The 21,043-nt window shown below is 40.0% G+C and overlaps 2 protein-coding genes and 1 long non-coding RNA gene across 4 annotated transcripts; all 3 read left to right on the top strand.

Moving 5' to 3' along the window:
* The first annotated feature begins 47 nt into the window (after window positions 1-47).
* Window positions 48-19,954, top strand: LOC117455430 (adaptin ear-binding coat-associated protein 1-like). 2 transcript variants are annotated; one of them, XR_011644134.1, is made up of 9 exons: window positions 48-161; window positions 1,165-1,265; window positions 2,186-2,290; window positions 2,395-2,476; window positions 2,799-2,907; window positions 3,132-3,279; window positions 3,599-3,692; window positions 4,268-4,442; window positions 19,888-19,954. XR_011644134.1 is itself a non-coding variant. In XM_034094947.2 (8 exons), exons 1-8 carry the CDS (start codon window positions 67-69, stop codon window positions 4,320-4,322), a joined length of 789 nt encoding a protein of 262 aa, XP_033950838.1. In that variant the 5' UTR covers window positions 48-66; the 3' UTR covers window positions 4,323-7,782. The 2 variants fall into 2 exon arrangements, 1 of the variants encoding a protein (XP_033950838.1); XM_034094947.2 differs by lacking the exon at window positions 19,888-19,954 and having other exon boundaries at window positions 4,268-7,782.
* Window positions 12,987-14,121, top strand: LOC139434753 (uncharacterized). The gene is made up of 3 exons (XR_011644057.1): window positions 12,987-13,172; window positions 13,287-13,413; window positions 13,496-14,121. It is a non-coding gene; the product is annotated as an uncharacterized lncRNA (long non-coding RNA).
* LOC117455607 (piggyBac transposable element-derived protein 4-like) lies at window positions 15,595-17,440 on the top strand. Its single transcript, XM_034095174.2, has 2 exons — window positions 15,595-17,100; window positions 17,306-17,440. Exons 1-2 carry the CDS (start codon window positions 15,597-15,599, stop codon window positions 17,359-17,361), a joined length of 1,560 nt encoding a protein of 519 aa, XP_033951065.2. The 5' UTR covers window positions 15,595-15,596; the 3' UTR covers window positions 17,362-17,440.
* Window positions 19,955-21,043: the final 1,089 nt, after the last annotated feature.

Raw genomic sequence — 21,043 nt, 5'->3', positions numbered from 1 at the left:
ACAAACGCGCACACCGAATACATGAGTCACAACCACAACTCCCACATCAATAACAGTTGCATCAAGATGGCGGCCGAGGGCGAGTACGAGTCGATCCTGTGCGTAAAACCCGATGTCAACGTTTATCGCATCCCGCCGCGAGCCTCAAACCGCGCATACAGGTACAGAGGAACCTGCCGGTGGTTAACGGCGCTGTGGAATGTGCTTTAACGGGGTTTGGTGTCGCTCGGTGCCGGTGCGGGTATTTCACTTGTACTGCTCGATGCCAGAACATGCTTGATATCACGTAGAGGGGGCTTTATGTTGTGACTGTGGAAGGCAGAAATGAAATGGGTCGCCTGTTGTAAATATGTATAGTATATGAATCGTTGGCCGGTTCTGTGTGTCGCTTTGTTGTCAATAGCGGGTGAGCTGTCAGAGTTGTGACGGGGGGGGGTTGTCATTCTGCCGGGTCGATACGGGCCATTTGCCAGGACTGTCCCGCTCTTGTGTGACAGCTTGGACGTCCTCTCTCCACAGACGCTATTGAACTGAAACAAAACGGTTTTCACTGTCTTCTGTGTGGATAGTCTTTGATTGAGGTTGGGAGTACAGAATTAGACTTTATGTTTGCATACATGCATGTGAGACAGTGAGTAAACATTGTCTGGGTGTGCTGCATGCAGGGAATGATAACATTTTGAGCGACCGTCAATGTCCAAACCACTATTAATGTATTATGAAATGTAGTTTAAAATGGAGGCTTAAGGCTCACAACACGATTGTATGAATGATATAAAATAAAGAAAAAAGGTAAACAAAATGTTTTGAACTTTTTTTTGCTGCTTTTTTGTGTAGACTATACTGTATAAATTGACTTGTTCTCTAAAGATTCTTACAATAAGTTAAATACTGAATACTTTTACGCTTTTATATCTGTAGGCATTCGTAAAATTAAACAAATATTTCTTCATCCACAACCCTATTATATGTGTATAATGCCTTTTGACACACGTACGACAGAATCACAGATTATGAGTATTGTCAAATGTGTTCAATCCGTTAAAAAGACCCAATTTACTCTTTGTAAAACAGATAGTTGCTAGTTTTATATATAAATATTTTCCTCTTAATATTCAATTGTGTATGCGTAACATTACAGTCTAACACCATGCTTGTCCACAGGGCAGCTGACTGGAAGCTGGATTCTCCAGACTGGTCTGGCCGAATGAGGATCACAGCCAAGGGCCAAATGGCGATTGTCAAACTGGAGGACAAAGTTTCAGGTATGATCCTAATATCATACTCTCATATGTAAGACTTAATTACGTTACAGCATCATATCTCAAACTGTACGTTAACATTTTTAGAATCCCTGTGATATATTTGCTACAGCCAGGGGCGTAATTTCCACTGGGGACAGGGGGGACATGTCCCTAGGCCTGTCACGATCATTAATTTTGTTGGACGATACATTTTCCCGGAAATTATTGCGATAAACGATAATATTGTCGGCACCGTTGTAAGACCATTTTAGACCACTGACATAATGATAATATATAATAATAATTCAAGTACATCCTTTCAAACAGAACTTTTTTATTCAACATTCAACATTGCAAATGAAATGTGAAATAATATTCAAATATATAAATGATATATAAACATTAATTAAAAAATTATAAAAAATGTATTAAATCACACACAATCAAGACAATAAATTAAATAGATTCAGGCTGGAAAACAGAGCTCTCTCTCTCTCTATATATATATATATATATACATATATATATATGTATTTATACGTTGTCTCCTGCTTGTCTCTATATTATTCATTTGGCTGCTACTAGGGATGTAACGATAACAAAAACTCACGGTACGATAATGTCGTGATTAAAAAGTCCACCCCCGGATAAAATAGGTTGACATGGATTGGATACTAGATAAGTTTGCACTCTCATTATATACACTACACATTTTTGCTTGGATTTCTTTTACACCATATTTGTAGAAAGGCAGGGAATGGGATTCAAATCGAGAACGTTTTTCGTTCGTTTGTGTGTGTCCCACTTCTCAAACCAAAGTTACACCCTTGGCTACAGCTCTTATTCAACCAGGCTAAACAATTCAGAAATCACTTTGATAAAAGCATGGATGGCTCATTAATTTGTATGCTTATTTTGTCTTTCCCCCAAATGTCCTGCAGGGGAGCTGTTTGCCCAGGCACCAATTACTGATTACCCCGGTGTTTCAGTGGAAACGGTCAGCGACTCCAGCCGATATTTTGTTCTGCGCATACAGGATGACAGTGGTGAGGATGTGCATTTTATAAAAAAAATACCGTTTTTAAGAATGAAGAACGTTATATTGACTCTTTTTCAGGTGAGTATCTGTAATATCACTTCCTGTCCACAGGGCGCAGTGCTTTCATAGGAGTTGGCTTTGAGGACCGAGGGGACGCTTTTGATTTCAACGTGTCTTTGCAGGACCATTTCAAGTAAGCAGTGACTGGGTGGTTTGAGTCTGGTTAAAAGCAAGTACATTCACAGTAATCAATACATATGCGACTGAACATCAGACATGCAGACGACCATTAGTTTTCCTTCTAAATAATTAACAACTTGTTTTACATGTCCTGCTGTCCTACAACCCTCTGCAGCACAAGCAGTCCAGGCCAAAACAAAATGCTGTCTCTGAGATATACAGTACTGCACTGTATACTGTACTGTCTGTGTTTTTTTGGGAAACTGCTGAGATGCGTTGTTTGTTTGTGTATATGTGCTGATGGTTCGTATCTTTGTGTCTCTGCCACCCTGCAGATGGGTGAAACAGGAGAATGAAATCAGTAAAAATGCCCATCTAGTGGATTCAGGACCAAAACTGGACTTGGGCTTTAAAGAGGGGCAGACCATCACACTCAACATAGGGGTAAGAACATCAATATATCCATCTTTTATTATATATTTTCAAAATGAAATGACTGTTGGCAGGTGTAGAAAGTTATGGTCACTATTTCAATTTAGTTGCCTATTTTTTATTAAGCAGCCCATAATAATCCAAAAGTTAAAGTATTTAAGTTTCACTTAATGTAAATAAACTGGTGGTTGAAAGCGTTAACATTCCTATAAATCATTTTCGTTCTTTGTCTTTAGCAAGGTAGAAAGAAGGATAAGCCCCGCCCCCTAAGCTCTGGTGGATTTGGACTCCTCCCACCACCACCTGGAGGAAAGATAGTCCCGCCTCCTCTGTCAGGCCCATCCAATCACAACATCGTGCCCCAGACAGGAGACACAGCGACAGGTAGATGGCACATTCAATCAAACTAAAGCTACACATAAATATGATCACTTTATATGAATTATTATCTGTGACGATCACCAACATGTGTATTTAATTAGGGCAAATAGAGCAACTTCTTCACAGTGTGTTGGAAATGGTGTTGTTTTTTTTATTAATTATGTTTGTGCAGCTTTAACATACAGGAGTGACCTCATTTCTTAATCACTATGTGAACGAGTCATACTCTTAGAGCTTCAGGACGCAGGAAAATAAGAAGAAATGTGTGTCAAGTGTGTAAGCAGCCTTTAATAAGCTCTGTGTTTCTGTGTGTCTCCGTCAGCATGCTTGTTGGAGCTGGACAGCAGTAACTCTAACACAGTGGTCCAGTCAAACGCTAGTTCTGATCTCTGGGGAGATTTCTCTGCTCCTGCAAGGTAGAAAACGTATTTTTGTGGGCATAACATTTCAACCATATGACTCGGGAAATCTTTACAAAGTGGTTTGTTCCTTTCAACCCCAAAGGCATGAGTGATGTTTGGCCTGGTTCAGTCACAGTTTCAATATCATCTATTAATATCACAGCATAGGTCATTGCACCTTCATCACAGTGATGGTTAACACCACTTTACAATAATTGTTCCTAAAATTCTATTAATAATTAGTTTATAATATTCTTACTTTATCACGTTTGATTTAAATCTATTTGTGTCTCATGAAACTAAATTGTTTTGCAAATGAAAGCTTTAAGGTGCCTGAAAACTATAATTACAATACTTACACACATTTGAATGTTAACAGGTGCTGATTTCACTCAGCACAATACAAAGCACTTTATAAGTCACATACATTTGTACTTTAGAATATACAACAGCTCTGTACAGGCCAGACAAGTTATTCCATAACAAAGAGTTACTGTATATACAGGGTAATGTAAAACCACTGAAATTGTCCTTTAATAAGTAATATGCCATTATCTGAATAAAACTAACATCAGTGTATGTGTTCCCAGCTCTGTTCCACCTTCATCACGACCAGAGAATGCCGGAAACTGGATGCAGTTTTGAGCCGTCACGTCGGTTGTGATTTCCATCCCATCTGTCGCTTCCTGTGCATCACACTGAGAGTCACTCCCCGCACTGATCCCAAAGCAGAGACGCAAAACTCCACAGAGCTGTAGAAACAACGTAAATAATCTTTCAAATATTATAGAAGAATAGAATTCCTTTATTGTCAACGCACCAGGTACAACGAAATTTAAAAAAGCAATCCTCACAGTGCATTTCCACATAAAACGAATAAATATATATCTATATAAACATATACACATTAAACATGCTCACACATCCATACCAACATGCATACATGCCCGCACATCATTTAAATACAGTTTACAATATAAAAAAACACAGGGATGATATTTTGCATCTCTGATGTCGATCAGTTAATAAGTTAATACAACTATTACAAAGTATTCACAGGAAATGAAGCATTAACATGTTTAAAGCCATTACATAATGAGCCATTTTCCCCAAAAATATTGAAGGGCTATGTGTGGCGTCCTGAGTAGCAGGTGTTCCTCTTTTCTGTGTCTGCATCGCCTCCCCAGCAGATGGCTCTCTGAGCAGAGCTTTATCTTGGATCTGGAATGTTTTGTCACTGCAAAGGCTTCCTCTGAAGAGAGGCTTTCTGAAACCTGCTGTGAATACTGTACAAAAAGATGCAAAGCTCAGTTTAAGTGCAAGCTACTTTAACAGTGTCTTTGCTGTTCTAAAATTGGCCATTTGATCTTTGTGTATTATCATTTCCAAATAAAATTAGAAGTCTATAGAGAGAACAGTTTAAGGGCCATTCTCCCCCCAAGTTTGCAATAGCTCTTCATTAGGATTTTTGAAACAGGGAATATAGTATATTATTCATTCCGATTCTCACACTGAATTGTGATTCAGTGTGGTCTTGATAAGTCTCAGAATATCTGTATTTCAAACAACTAAGTCTAATATGTGGTTTCTTTACACAATGCTAATGCTAGTTGATTTTGGGTGCAACTGAAAACATGGTTAGCTTTGTGGCATAGGAAAATGAGGATTTCCAATAAATGCAGATGCACCCTCTGCTTAAATCAGCTTTATTATGCTTTCTGCCAGTATTTATCGCCACAGGATCTAGGAAATATCACTATTTACTGTGTCAGTAAAATGTCTGTGCCTGCTGAAAGTGGGATAACATACTAATATCAGATATAGAAAACACACAGGATAGATTCACATTCCTGTCTATGGTTTATGTTAACAATGTGAAATAATTTTTGTGCTTGCTACTGGTTGGCTTATTTTGTTGCAAATAAGTAACCAAATCCAGACATGTATTATTACTTTATTTTTGCTTCATTTAAAAAATGTATTACATAAGCTAAGAATGGAACATATTTTGCAGATTTAGCAATTTGCTGCAAATAGCTGGCAGTAAATTAAAACTACTAAAATACTTTAGAGGCCTTCTTAACCACAATGTATTTTTTCCCCTCATCCCAATTAATGAGTCCATTTACAAAATCCACTTGAATTGAATAAAGGACGCAGAGCAGGAAACTATGACTAGTTATCAGAAATTCCTATTTAGACTTAAAGATTCCCTTGGGCCCATTTCTGAAGTCTTAAAGATATTTGATGGGATAATTGTTGAGTAAATCTCATCTTCACTATTTGCATTTCCCCTTTTTAACAACTACCACACTTCAAAAAGAGTAAGAGGAGGTTTAAGATTGTTCCAGTAATGGTGGAAAGGAAGTGTGTTCTCGATCTGCTAATTCATGTTTATCAAATGACCATGAGGCTTTTCCTAAAAAGGGAACATGTTTAGAGAATGTTGTTGCAGAATGTTGTTGTTCATGACCTCCACAGCCTGTCCTCCTCTAAAAAACGACCAAATAGGTCGATTGTTCAGCGGCTTATTACGACCTATAGTCACGTTTTAAAGTTTAGCACCTCTAGTGGTTGTGTAAGAAACAACAATTTGCGGCATATGGGCTGATGCTCCCATTGATTGCAAACGCTCCGGAGGGTCGTATATTCACAAATAACCCTCTCTGGAAAATCCTAAATTGAAGAATATAGGGATGCTCCTATCGCCAATTTTGGAGCGGATCGCCGGAATCAGTATCGGCCGATACCGATCGCCGATCTGTTCGGGTGGGTGGGGGCTTTGGGGATCTTCCATTTAAAGTGATGTTTAAAACTCGGTTAATGGGGCTCATTTTTATATTGCTTCAGTTTATAATCCTAACGGATCGAAAAGTACAGATTAATTTTTCAATACATGATGCGCTTCCACAAACAACAACCAACATAATTATTACGTTCAAATGAAGTACATTATTCAAGTTTACATTAACTTTGGATAATAACACGGGAGAAATGAGTGGAAGCGCTCTCTTTTCCTCTCTCCCCCTCTCTCCCCCTCTCTCTCCTGACAGCCCGTCAGTATGGTCTCATGCAGCTCACTGATCCAGTAATGAGTGACCCGACAGTGAAGAATAAACATATTTATAACTAGTTTAGCTTGTTCCAGAGGTAGATAAAATAGCTAAGTGTGTTAGGTCTAACTCTTAGTGTGTGTTTTGCTCCGCTCACCGGTCCGTCACAGCGGGCGGAGCTGCATGATTTCTGCTTCACACACATTGCATACCGCTATTTTATTGTCTTTTTCGGACACTTTAAATACTGCCAGGCCGTGAAGACGAGCTTGTTTTGCCGCGCACAGAGAAAAGTGTCATGTATTTTACGTCATGTGATCGGCTCTCCTGATCGGCCTTTATAGAGAGCACCGATCGATCGGCCGAGAGTGAATATCGGCCGATAACGATCAGCGGCCAATCAATCGGAGCATCCCTAGTAGAATAGTTTGGCCATTAAATGCTTTTTGATTTGATTTCTAGCGAGAAGTGTATATTGTACTTTTAGAATCCAGGTCCAGTCGATATGTAGGATCTATAGTTTGATAGATATTACGAAGATGATTTGAGGTTTCGCCAGGAGAACGTGTATACTATGTCTTTCCCCTATTCATTTCTATTGATGGCAGCTTCCATGTAAAGTTGGCGTCAACCCTCACAGGGTGAAAACAGTATTTCCGGTCTCGAACTTTTCATAATAACACCGGAAGTATTCCCCTCACTGTCAAATGATTACCAAGTGATATCTGCATTACTCATCCACAAAAAAACATCAGTTTATTCTTGTTAATTACACAACATTGATTGGTTTAAATTGTGTACAATGCTTTTGTGTTTTTAACCTTCGATTTGGAGAAACAAATAGTTTTTTCGGAGTTTAGGATGGCCCGAAGACACTACACTACCCATAATCCTCAGCTATTGTTTGGGACTACAACGTCCGCTTTGCTTGACAAACCCCGTGATTAGTCCTCAAGCTCTGTGATTGGATGTTGGTCAAACAGCTCTTTGAAATGGAATGAAACTACAGCAGCCTATCCAAAACTAGACTCGAACATGTCCACCCCCCCCCCCCCCCCCCAGAACTACACATGCTGGCTAATTGTGTTTCGCATCATGTTCTATGGCACGTCTCTACTGGGAATTGTAGTTTTAAAAGACGTTTTCGTATTTCCCATAATTAGAAGTTGCCAGTATTAAACGGTGTACACCCTGGAGGTTTAGGGGATACGAAACACAGTGGTGTTATCAAATTTAAAACATATAATTAATAAATGGGTGAAAATTGCTTGTGTCCATAATGGGTAGCATTAATATATACCCACATGACAGCTAAGGTCAGAAGAGCTTTATTTAATAGCTGGTCTTATGTCTGTGACCCCTCCTGTTGTTCATTGATAATCCTGAAACATGCACTTGTCAAGGTTCAGAGGCTAATTTAGCAAATATGGCAGAAACCATCGATCATCTTAAGATAAGATAAGATATACTTTATTGATCCCAAGTTAGGAAATGTTTTTGTTACAGCAGCATGTACAACATGCAATTTATTGTTACTTGGAAATTCTACTCCACTACAAATCAGAGGTTAACCTGGTATTTTACTCCACTACATTTATTTTAGTTACTTTGCAGATTCTGATAAATGATGTGAAATATAAACAACCCTTAAAGCAGACTTTAGTTACACCTGAGTACAATTCAGACAAGGTGATTGTCAAGTGCCAAAATAAACTATGCAATATATTAGACGTTAAGTACTTTGTCAGGCTTAATATGTATCTCTCGATACCCCCCAAAAAAAAATTCTTATTCAAAAGAAGACCTTAATTTAAAGTATTGTTTAACGTTTAAATAAAGCCTTATTAGTTTGTCTGTTTTGCACATCCTCCTATTAATATCTTTGGACGTCCTCCACTAGCTGAGATCACTACAGTATCTTCTTGATATTTTCTATTCTATATTTCTATCATTGACCTTCTACTTTCCCCCTATTTTGTATGGAGGCTACTCTTAATATTTTTATTTCTTCATCAAATATAACATATTCAACAAAAAAATGCAATAACGTGCTTTAACCACGAGGCGGTGCAGGTTATAAAACTGTCAAGTTTTCAGTGTTAAAACAATAAATTATACTTTCCAGTATAATTTCCAGTTTAGTTTATGACGGATTTATTTTGTTATCCACACATATCGTTTTGATATTTGTAACACCAAACCGACAGAAAAGATGGTCTTAACAACATGACCCAGTGGTCTAGTTAAAACATAATAATATCAAACATAATATTACTATTAACTTTATTGTGAAATGAAAACAGAACGGTAAAGGAAAATATAGTTTCAGTCTCTCAATTTGAAGCTTATGCATTGTACCATGAACCTGTATAGACCTGTAACAGTCAACTGGTGAGGAGTTGGAAAGGTAGTTTCTGAAGATGTTACAAATAACACACAGCATACAATGCCATAATAACTTTGTATTATTAGTGTATGACACTTATGTATGTATAACATCTGAATATGTGTAGTTTTATTCATGATTTCACATAATTGTACAGGATATTGCTATAATATTTCACATATTGTAGTTATACACATTAATATCTGATTTGTAAAACATCATAGACAGAAAGGTATATCCGTCATTTAATGGTAAGCTATTGAAATTGTGAATCCATAGATGTGTCTCCCATCACCCAAAACCCCTGACTATTCTCTCAACTCAGTATTTACATTCTTTAATGCAAAGAAAATCAGTAATATCTTTAAAAACTCCTTTAAAAAGTCCTTTTCTATAAGCTGTGCACCAATACAGCCTATCTACCAATTGGATCAAATATAAAAGTCAGCCGAATTAGTGTTGATACTGCAAGGAGACGTATTGTGTGAAGAGAAATTGAAGATGTTGTTGAATTGCTGATATATTTATGATCCACGTCATGTATTCAGTTTCGGCGGCATTTCTTCCAGTTTGTCCAAAGGTCTTCTAATCAGGGCTCTATAAATAGAGAACTACTGCAGATATGTAATATTTAATGCAGCCGAACCGTGTATTACAATACCGTTATGTGATGACTTTCAAAGAGAAAAGCAAGCACACTCGGAATAAAGTATTTTCTTTTTAAAAATGTTTTCGGATTTCACATCGCATAAACACCATATCCCAACGTGCATTGCGGCTAAAACATCCAATCACCGAGCTTCAACGATAGCTGAGGATTATGGTTAGTTTGGTTGACGCTAACTTTACATGGACGCTGCCGTCAATAGAAATGAATAGGGGGAAAGACGTAGTATACACGTTCTCCTGGCGAGACCTCAAATAATCTTCGTAATATCTATTAAACTTTAGATCCTACACATCCACTGGACGTGAATTCTAAAAGTACAATACACACTTCTCACTAGAAATCTAATCAAAAAGCATTTTAATGGCCAAACTATCCTACAATTTAGGATTTTCCAGAGAGGGTTATATACGACCCACCGGAGCGTTTGCAGTCAACGGGAGCACTAGAGGTAGAAAACTTTAAAACATGATTATAGCTCGTAATAAGCGCTTGAACAATCGACCTATTTGGTCGTATGAGTTGGAGGACTTGTTGGACCTTCAGTATGAAATACTGAATATTTTAGTTAGAATTTTTTTAAGTTAGAATAAATCATGAAAGTAAAAACAGTTATATTGGCAGATACTGCTCAAAACAAGGTTTAGTCTTGGACAATCGGACGATTAGTTTGATATTTTTCGATGAGTTAGATGAGATGACTGATATCCCTCTTGTGCATTCAACATAAAGCTGGAACAAGTGGTTAGCTTAGCCGGTTTATTTTGTACAATGTGAAACTTCTCCTTTACTTTATTTTGATACAGAGCAATTTTACCTAAAGGGCATGGATCTACATGATGCTGTTATTCCTATGAGGCTTATCTGAAAAATACATTAAAATACGCTCTTTTACTGAGCCAATGTAGAGATTTTAACGAATAACAACCTGATTGTCTTTTTTCATGTGATGAATGTCTAAATTACAGCAAATGATATGTAATGTTTGTAAATCAAGACAGTGTTCACAGGACTTTGACATAAGAATTGTCGTTAGCATTTCTCAACTGTGAATTATTTGTCTGCAATGATTTTGAAGGTTCACTGTGATCAAATCCAATGGACTGTGTTTGATTTGCATTCAGATATAGGGCTGATTGACATGATATGTTGACTTGTGTGTTGTGTTTACATTGCTCGTATTGCTGGCTGATATTAAAAAGAAGTCTCCCATTTCTCACTCATACCACTCTGTAAACACACTGGACCAACACGTTTGATTTATGACCAACTTAACGAGAGAGAGGCAATAAATCCTTTCAAAGGATGTCTGATGTCTTGTTTTAATAGAGCACTAATGCAGTTTAACTCAAATGTGGGATACTTGAGGTTAATAGTGTGAGTGGGAAGAATGGTAAAAAAAGTTTTATCTAGCTAAAAAAGGCTATTTCATTAGTTTTAACTTAGGGTTCACTGCAGACAAGTTGTTAGAATTTCTTCTTTTTTTTTTGCACCACACATTTTCAAAGAGAGTGCAAAAAGACCAACCAGTTTCCTATTATCCAAAACCTTTTAACCCTGTCACCTGAGGCCTGTACTATGAATACCCTGGATATGTTTGAGTTATCTGGCTTAACTAACCCAAAACAAACGCGATCTCGCTAAGCAGTCCTACGACGCTGGTTATCAACTCGGTAACTCAAGCCAAGGTTTCTCTGTCTGGCTGAGTGCACGTTCACATGAAATGGGCGGGGTTAGCCAGATTTGACCAATCACAAACATGAACAAGCGTACTGACCATAGACATATAAAGAGTAGACGCCGCATTGGCTGCTGGGGCGCAAGAAATACGGCCGCCATCTTGGACCGGTCATCCTACAGACATTCTACCCAGAGACAGCAGAGGTTTCAAGATGCCAGAGCACTGTGCAGCATATTGCTGTGCAAATCGGCGGACGATTGCGAACAGGGGTCGGGGGATTACTTTTCACAAGTAAGATTCAACATTATAATTGGTTGTATTTTGTAAATAGAATATTATTGTACTGTATTGATGTCCGCCAGCGAAATCGTAGCCAGCAAACATGTTCATGGCCAACTGAGACTTTATAAATCGCTGCTGTAACAAGTGAATGTCCCCGTTGTGGGATGAATACAGTAAAATCTAATCTAATCTATCTAGGAAGAAGAAGGAAGAAAATAAGCTTGACCTCCTTCTTAAAATGTTTTTGTGTTGACTCTCAAATCTCCCGTTTTTATTTTGAAGGTTTCCCAAAGACAAAGATATGAGAAAGAAGTGGGAAGTTGTTTTGAGGAGGGAAGGGTTCACTGCAAGCGAGTCATCCGTGATTTGCAGTGAGCATTTTAAGCAGGACGAGTTTGACAGGACAGATTGTCCGACTCAGAGATGGTGTTATTCCCTCCATCTTCAGCTTCCCGGTTCACCTCCAAACAGTAGGTGTATCATCATACGGTTACTGTGTGTGTGTGTGTGTGTGTGTGTGTGTGTGTGTGTGTTCATTTTAGCCAGAAAAGGGCAGGACTACGTCTACTTCCAGAAAAGCTGAAGAGAGCCTGTCTGTGGCCCCTCAGGACGACCCAGAAGCTTCAACCTCACACTCACAACCTCAGCCTAATGATGTGAGTATTTCTATTTTCAACATCATATCATAATGGTCCTAGACAAAGTAAAATCTCTCTTGTTTGTTGCCACTCATATTAAACACACTCACAAATAAACACATACACACACAATTGAAGACATGTTGAACATGCATTCCTGGCACACACACACACACACACACACACACACACACACACACACACACAAACACACACACACACACACACAACACACACACACACACACACACACACACACACACACACACACCACACACACACAACACACACACACACACACACACACACACACACAACACACACACACACACACACACACACACACACACACACCAGCACACACACACACACACACACACACACACACACACACACACACACACACACACACACACCACACACACACACACACACACACACACACACACACACGATGCTGGCAGTGGCTTTGACAGGTGATGACTATAAGAAAGAATGTGGGCCATACTCTAGTTGTGTCAAAGTGATGTGTGTGAAGTGAAACATCACTCAAACCATGTTCATCCCTCTTTCTACTGGGATCATAGCTATGTCCTGCCTGCTTCTCCTACTGCTCTTAAGGCCAGACTCAATGAAGCTTTAGCAAGAGTGGAGAGTGGAGAGCGAGAGAGGAAGAATGCCATGGCTAGAGAAAAGAGGGCAGAGACCACAGTGAGGACTCTTTTGGGGGATTTGAGGGAAAAGAACCTCATTAATGAAGAACTCAAAGAGGCTTGATTTCTACTCAGGTAAGATGAAATTAGCACTTTGAAATTCATGTACATCTTACTCTTACACTCTTTATTAAACTCCTTTGTTATTATATGAAGGGGACTTATTAATTTTTTCTCATACAATTTCAGATCTTCAAATAGACTTGAAGGCAAAGCAGGGCCATGAGTACTCAAAGGACCACAGAGAATGTGCCCTCACACTCCATCTACATGGTCCAAAGGCATACAAATACCTCAGAGAGACTACAACAAAAAGGTAGTCTTAATGTTGTTCAATTTCATGTTTGGAAATTACGGTTGCAAGTACGTTAAATAGCTACTTCTCAATTTTTTTACAGGTGGCTGTGTTCGGTGGATGGCAAGCCTGGCCTGAACAAGATGATGCTGGATATGCTGGAGAGAAGATGCCAGGACGACCAGGCTAAATATGGATGTGTTTCACTCATGTTGGATGACATGGCCATCAGAAAACATGTGCAATATAATCCACATAACCAGTCAATGTCTGCTTTTGTAGACATGGGTGATGGAAACAATGAGACCGATGCTGCTACTGAGGCTCTTGTGTTCATGGTGGTTGGCCTACACGGACATTGGAAGGCTCCCATTGCATATTACCTGACGAAGTCTTTGTCACCTGAAACACAAAGGGTCCTAATCTAAATCTAAAATCTAATCTAATCTATCTAGGAAGGAGAAGGAAGAAAATAAGCTTGACCTCCTTCTTAAAATGTTTTTGTGTTGACTCTCAAATCTCCCGTTTTTATTTTGATGGTTTCCCAAAGACAAAGATATGAGAGAGGTTCTCAGTCATGCTTTGGAGGAGCCGCATGCACGGGGCATTCGGGTGTCATGAGCAACTTTGTGTAAATATGGTTTGGGCGGGGTGGTGTCATGTTCTTGTGTTTAACTTGAACATTTACATTTTTTATATAGATGTAGAAGTACATTTTCATTTTTTATGACATAGATATTCATTTTTTACTGATATATAACTTCTGTCTATGTATAATGTATTATTGTTTCTTCATTTTTCAACTTATTAAAATAGCTGAGTATAGGCCTACACAATATGCTTCTCTATCATATATAGACCATTAGTGTTTTTTTTATGTGTGTGTGTGTATATATTATATATCGTGTGTCTTTTGCAAAATACCTATCATACATAACATAGGCTATCAAATACCAGAATATTCTATTGCTGTTAAGCCTACTATGAATATTAAAATACGCCGAATCATGTGTCCGGTATCATGCCTACATATATGACGTTTGCAGAACCCCCCCCCCCCCCCCCCCCCGTGAAAATCAGTTTTGTATTCAGCGAGTTATGATTGATAAAATGCGCTGACACTTCATTGCGCCTGCCAGACAGATTACACTGAGTGGAGCGGGTGACCGGTCCAAGATGGCGGCCCCACGGCTCGTCAGCGCCAATAGGCAGCAGCGGTCGATGCGGCGTCTACTCTTTATATGTCTATGGTACTGACAGCCCAGCGTCAAACTAGCTGAATGAAAAGTAAACTATAATATTAGACAAATATGAAGAAGTTACACTTTAAACATCCATGACTTAACCCTCCTGTTACATTCAGGGTCAAATTGACCCGTTTGAAAATCTACGAAAAATACTTTCAAGTATTTTTTTTGTATGAAACTTCTTCTACTTACCTTAATTAGTGTAATAAACAAGTAAAATGAAAATGGTTCATGTCATGCATTTGGAACCCCCCCCCTACATGTCTATATCACAGAGATGGTATTCGGGTCAATCTGACCCGGCAGTGAAAGTGGATGCTAAAAGGGGTCAGACACACACACACACACACACACACACACACACACACACACACACACACACACACACACACACACACACACACACACACACACACACACACACACACACACACACCACACACACACACACACACACACACACACACACACACACACACACCACACACACACACACACACACACACACCACACACACACACACACACACACACACACACACACACACACACACACACACACACACACACACACCACACACACACACACACACACACACAGAGGCTGGAAGGGGTCAGAGGGTTCAAATGCGATATACAGAATATATATATCGTAATTTTCCATAGACAGACAGACACCCTGCACCTGGCAGTGAAAGTGGAGGCTAGAAGGGGTCAGAGGGTTCAAAAGTGATACATTGTTATTTTTTACTCGCACACAAACACACAAATACACACACAAATACACACCGCACCTGTTAGTGAAAGTGGGGGTCAGAGGGTTCAAGTCTCAAATGTGTAATGGGTAAGCTCCTCCCACACTGGGATACATTATACTCTGCACTTAATGTACAGTATACTCACAATACTATCAGACACAATGAGCAACGCAAGTGAAGAGAGGACAGCCCTGGGCTATATGGAGTACATCCTTGAGGAGGATCACGACAGCGAGATAGAGGAGAACGTTTCCGAGGATGAAGACTACCTTGAGGTAAACGATGAAGATGAAGATTCTGATTATGATCAATCAGATGAGGAAATTGATATTCGCCCAGATGAGACATTCATGTCCAAAAATGGTGAAATTCAGTGGTCCTCATCCCCTAATGGACGCCAGGCAACACTATCGGCAGCAAACATAATGAAGGCAGTGCCAGGGCCCACCAGGATGGCAGTCTCTCGTGTCACAGACATCAAGTCTGCTTTTGAGCTGGTCATTTCAAACACAGTGCTGAAGATCGTTCTGGATATGACCAATCTGGAAGGGAGACGTGTGTATGGGGAGGAGTGGAAGGAGCTGGACGAAATACATTTACATGCGTATTTGGGTCTCCTCATCCTGGCTGGGGTCTACAAATCCAAGGATGAATCGACAGCCAGCCTGTGGGACGCAGACACAGGCAGGAATATATTTCGAGCCACAATGTCTCTGGGGACTTTTCACATTTTCTCAAGAGTGATCCGATTTGATAATCGTGACACAAGAGCTGGCAGACGTGAGAGAGACAAGCTGGCAGCTATAAGGACAGTGTGGGACAAGTGGGTAGAGCGGCTTCCACTTCTCTACAACCCAGGACCTAATGTCACCGTGGATGAAAGGCTGGTGGCATTCAGAGGTCGTTGCCCGTTCAAGCAATACATGCCTTCGAAACCGGCAAAATATGGCTTGAAGATATGGGCAGCATGTGATGCAAACTCCAGCTATGCATTAAACCTGCAGGTTTACACTGGAAAGCCAGTTGGAGGAGCCCCAGAGAGGAATCAGGGCATGAGGGTTGTGCTCGACATGGCACAGGGTCTCAGGGGTCACAACATAACTTGTGACAATTTCTTCACGTCCTACAGCCTGGGTCAGGAGCTCCTGAAGAGAAAACTAACAATGGTTGGAACTGTACGAAAGAACAGAACGGAACTCCCTGCCGAAATGCTGGTGATCAAGAACAGGGTCCCTCAATCCTCCAAGTTTGTGTTCACAGACACCACAACCCTTGTGTCCTACTGCCCCAAAAAGGGAAAAAATGTGTTGCTCATGAGCACTCTCCATAAGAATGCTGAAATCAGCACCAGAGAGGATCATAAGCCGAACCTCATCCTGGACTACAATGCCACCAAAGGGGGGGTGGACAACCTGGACAAAGTCACAGGGACCTACAGCACCAAAAGGATGACGGCACGCTGGCCTTTAGTAATGTTCTATAACCTGATCGATATATCGGCCTACAACGCATTTGTTATCTTCACGGAGATCTCCCCTGAGTGGAACAAGTCCAAGCTGTACAGGAGGCGCCTGTTCCTTGAGGAGCTGGGGAAGGCACTTGTCGTCCCTCATATTAAAAGGAGGCAGCACATGCCAAGGACCCCAGCCGCTGCTGCAACAGTGAGGGAGATCCAGGAGAGGGCTACACCAACTACTCCTATGCGTGAGGTAAGTGTGTGTGCGTGTGTGTGTGTGTGTGTGTGTGAACACTAACATGGAAATGGATGAACGTTCTTTATTCATTGTGAGCAGTCCTTGTATTGGTAGCAATGAATACAATTGTTCCTACATCTCCATGTTAGTGGTTCTTACAATGCACTAACATCAGCAAAAACATAGTCAAATAATCCTCATCCTCATCTTTCTAGGTTGCCGCTGGGGGAAAGAGGAAGAGGAAAAGGTGCCAGGTGTGCAAGCCGTCTGATGACACCAAGACCAGCACGACATGTGTGCTTTGTGCAAAATACATTTGCGTAAAGCACACATTGACAACATGTCCCTCCTGTGCTGTGTAGACACCACACACACACACACACACAACACACACACCAACACACACACACACACACACACACACACACACACACACACACACACACACACACACACACACACACACACACACACCACCACACACACACACACACACACCACACACACACACACACACACACACACACACACACACACACACACACACACACACACACACACACACACACACACACACACACACACACACACACACACACACACACACACACACACACACACACACAATTGCTGTTACAATAAAATACTTTCAATACAAATCCTTTTGACTCATTTGGCTTGATTCTAAGTGAACGGGTCAATTTGACCCTGAACAGAAGAGGTGTCTCGTCTCTATTTATCAACATCAACCAATTGTAAAAAAAGTTGGAACATTTTAAAATTAATTTAAAACATGTTATGTTATGCAAAACTAATGTATTTTATATCAAGGTTTTTCCAATGTAAAAAAGAAAATAGAAAAATGTGTTTGAATGTATATTTTTGAGAAAAACGAGTGACTTATTCTAATGGAATCATGATCTGTGAGGGGTGAATAACACAATTGCACTAAATATTGCTTTCATTGATAGTAATACAAGGTACAAACTATGTAAAAAAAATAATCTGGATTTTGGGGCTTCTGACCATTTTTGGACTGGGTCAAATTGACCCACGAATATTATTGCCGTTACAAAAAACGAATATAACAGGAGGGTTAAACACTTTATCCAGGATAAAAGCCACATAGTTGCACCTGCAAGGTGAATACAGCTGGTAAAAATAAAAGTGTTTGAATGCGTACATTAACAGGTTTATGATATCACTGCCCCGTCTAAGATACGAGTGGATCTGACTTTAATTACATTTGACTCGAGTGTTTCGTCAACTTAATGTGTTGCTTAAAATAATACTTCTGCATATGTGACACTGTAAGTGTTGCACGGCCAGATACGGCTCAAGAAGCTGACTCAGATAAGGAAATATATGATACATTATGAAGTGATATGCAGTGGCGTTTCTATGTACAAAAGTGGTGGGGCACAAAAAACTCAGATGTCTATATAGAAGCTTCTGCAGAGAGGTTCATGGCTGGTGAGGCACTGGCACTGACTCTTCAGGTTTACAAATATATTAAATCAAAATATAATATTATTTTCAAAAGCTTTTTTTGTCTGATGCTTCAATTACTTTTAAACAGACAGTTTAACAGAAGGATACCCAAACAAATGTAATTGTATCATTTAAATATTGAATTGTTCTCTCTTAGTAAGATCCCATTTTCAATAAAATTGCAGTCTTACCTTGACATGAAGATGAAGTCCATTTGCCTATCCTTCTGGACAAAAATCTCTATTACTTTTTTGTAAAAGTCCTCCTTATCTTCTTGTAGTTTCAAAAGTCTATCATAAATCTAATCTAATCAATAGATTTTTGATTCGAAAATGATAAAAGTAGGGTAGACATGTGGATATTATCCGGCTGAACAAAACGTGCATTTATCTAACAGCTACGTTTCCCACAGATCTTATTTTGAGCTATTTTCTAAAATCCTATGGAGAAATCTCGTTGCTTTTTTGTGGAGGGAAGCCATGCGCAGCTTACTTCCTGGTTTTAGGACGCCTCACTGCAGCTCTCTCTCGTCTCCTCTCCACACACCACACTTTTCGCGGCACACGTACTTACAGCCAATCAGCTCTGAATTATGTGAGAAGACGTATGGTGGGGATGGCAGCACTTTGCCCCTATGGTCATTATTTTTTGCCACACACATTAAATAGGAAAATACTCTGAGCATGCGCAGTGTAGTTTTTGCAGTCACCGTTCACTTAGACAGTCAGAGGGAGGGGCAGGATCAGGTTTTGTCCCACATGGCTCTAAACAGCTCAATAGGCGCACACTGTAGACACTAATTAGAAGAACACATACTAAAACAGCAATGTACAGACGAATCAGATGATTAAACATGATCTTAAAATATATTTTATATATTTTTTGCATTTTGTTGTAATCATTATTTTAATACTTTCTGCAGACACTAGGTGGGGCTGTGCCCCACCTGCCTCTAATGACCAGTCACCACTGGTGACATATGAATGATAATGGGACACATGGACATCTGCACTCGCCACGGACTGTAGGCTAGCTACGTAATGTTACTTTAATCCGGTTACTTATGTAAGTAAGCTTTCTTAACATAATAGTATAATAGTATAATAGTCAGATTGCTCTGAAGATGGGAGGTGTTATTCTATTCATTTTCACGTTCACACAGTCTGTGATTTTGGCCGGCCTTCTTTCCCGCAACGGCAATGTTAGCAGATTTAGATTTAAACCTTTTGTCTCCTGCAGCAGAAAGGTGAATAATCTCAGCAGTTCAAGTTTAGCCATTCATCACGGCGTTATTTATTTATTATAGGCACACATCTCAAGAGGCTTGAGGACAGAGAGAGAAGGGGCGTGACTTCCAACGGCCTTATACCCCAGGCAGAGCTATTTGCTGACCCCAGGTAATGACATCACAATCATGTGGTACAGCCCTAACCAATGAACACAGTTAGTAGTCGCAGCTACTTACAAAAAGAAAATATATGGTACACAGTAATACATGGAGTCATACACTATACATGTCTGTATGTTATATCTCAACACTCCCACTTATGAATTATGTGCTTACTGTTTACCTGTTCATATCTAATCAACAAAACAAAAACATGGTACAAATGATTTAAATGTGGGCTTCTTCCACACATTTTACACACCAAACATGATCCCTTCAAATTTCCTCAGCTTCAGTTTGGATACAGGCTTGGTCATCACATCTGCAAACATTTCGTCTGTAGGACAATAAACCAGTGTCATCTTTCCCTGCCTTATGGTGGACCTAATGAAGTGGTAATATCCACGTGTTTACACCTTTGTCTACACACAGGATTTTTAGCAAGGGCTATTGTCCCCTGATTGTCCTCGTTTCCAACTGTTTTCTCATACACGTATGTGTCTATCCCTTCCAGTAGCTGCTCCAAGTAAATACACTCCTGTATTGTTAGAGCTAGAGCCATATACTCAGCTTCACATGTGGAAAGCGCTACTGTAGGCTGTTTCTTGGTTTTCCAAGAGACTAGTGAGCTGTCCTTACTCATGTTCACACAATACCCTGTCATACTGCGTATATCTTGTTACGGCCTATAGAATTTTGGACCCCAAAGCAAAAGACTGGATAGAGATGGTCAATAAACAAAAAGCTTTATTCAAGCAGAAAACAAAACATACGGCAGTGGAGTCAGGAAGTTGGCTGGCAAAAATCCAAACAATAATCCAAACAACGAGGAGAGCAGCGAGACACACCGGAGGGTCGAAACACAGAGGAATTATCTGGCAGGGAAGTGGCATGAGGACCGGGCTTTTATCTCTACAGGTGAAGAGGTGAGTGGAAACAGGTGTGCCTCGTCTGCTACTGGGAGGAGTCAGCCAACTCCCTGTCACACGCCAGCCCTGCAGAGGAACACAGAGAAGAGAGGGGTGAGACAGGAAATAGCACACAAAAGCACACAACAAAAATACCAACTAAACAG

Source organism: Pseudochaenichthys georgianus, chromosome 11 (genome assembly GCF_902827115.2).
Source record: "Pseudochaenichthys georgianus chromosome 11, fPseGeo1.2, whole genome shotgun sequence".
NCBI lineage: Eukaryota > Metazoa > Chordata > Actinopteri > Perciformes > Channichthyidae > Pseudochaenichthys > Pseudochaenichthys georgianus.
This window is presented reverse-complemented; position numbering and strand designations above follow the sequence as displayed.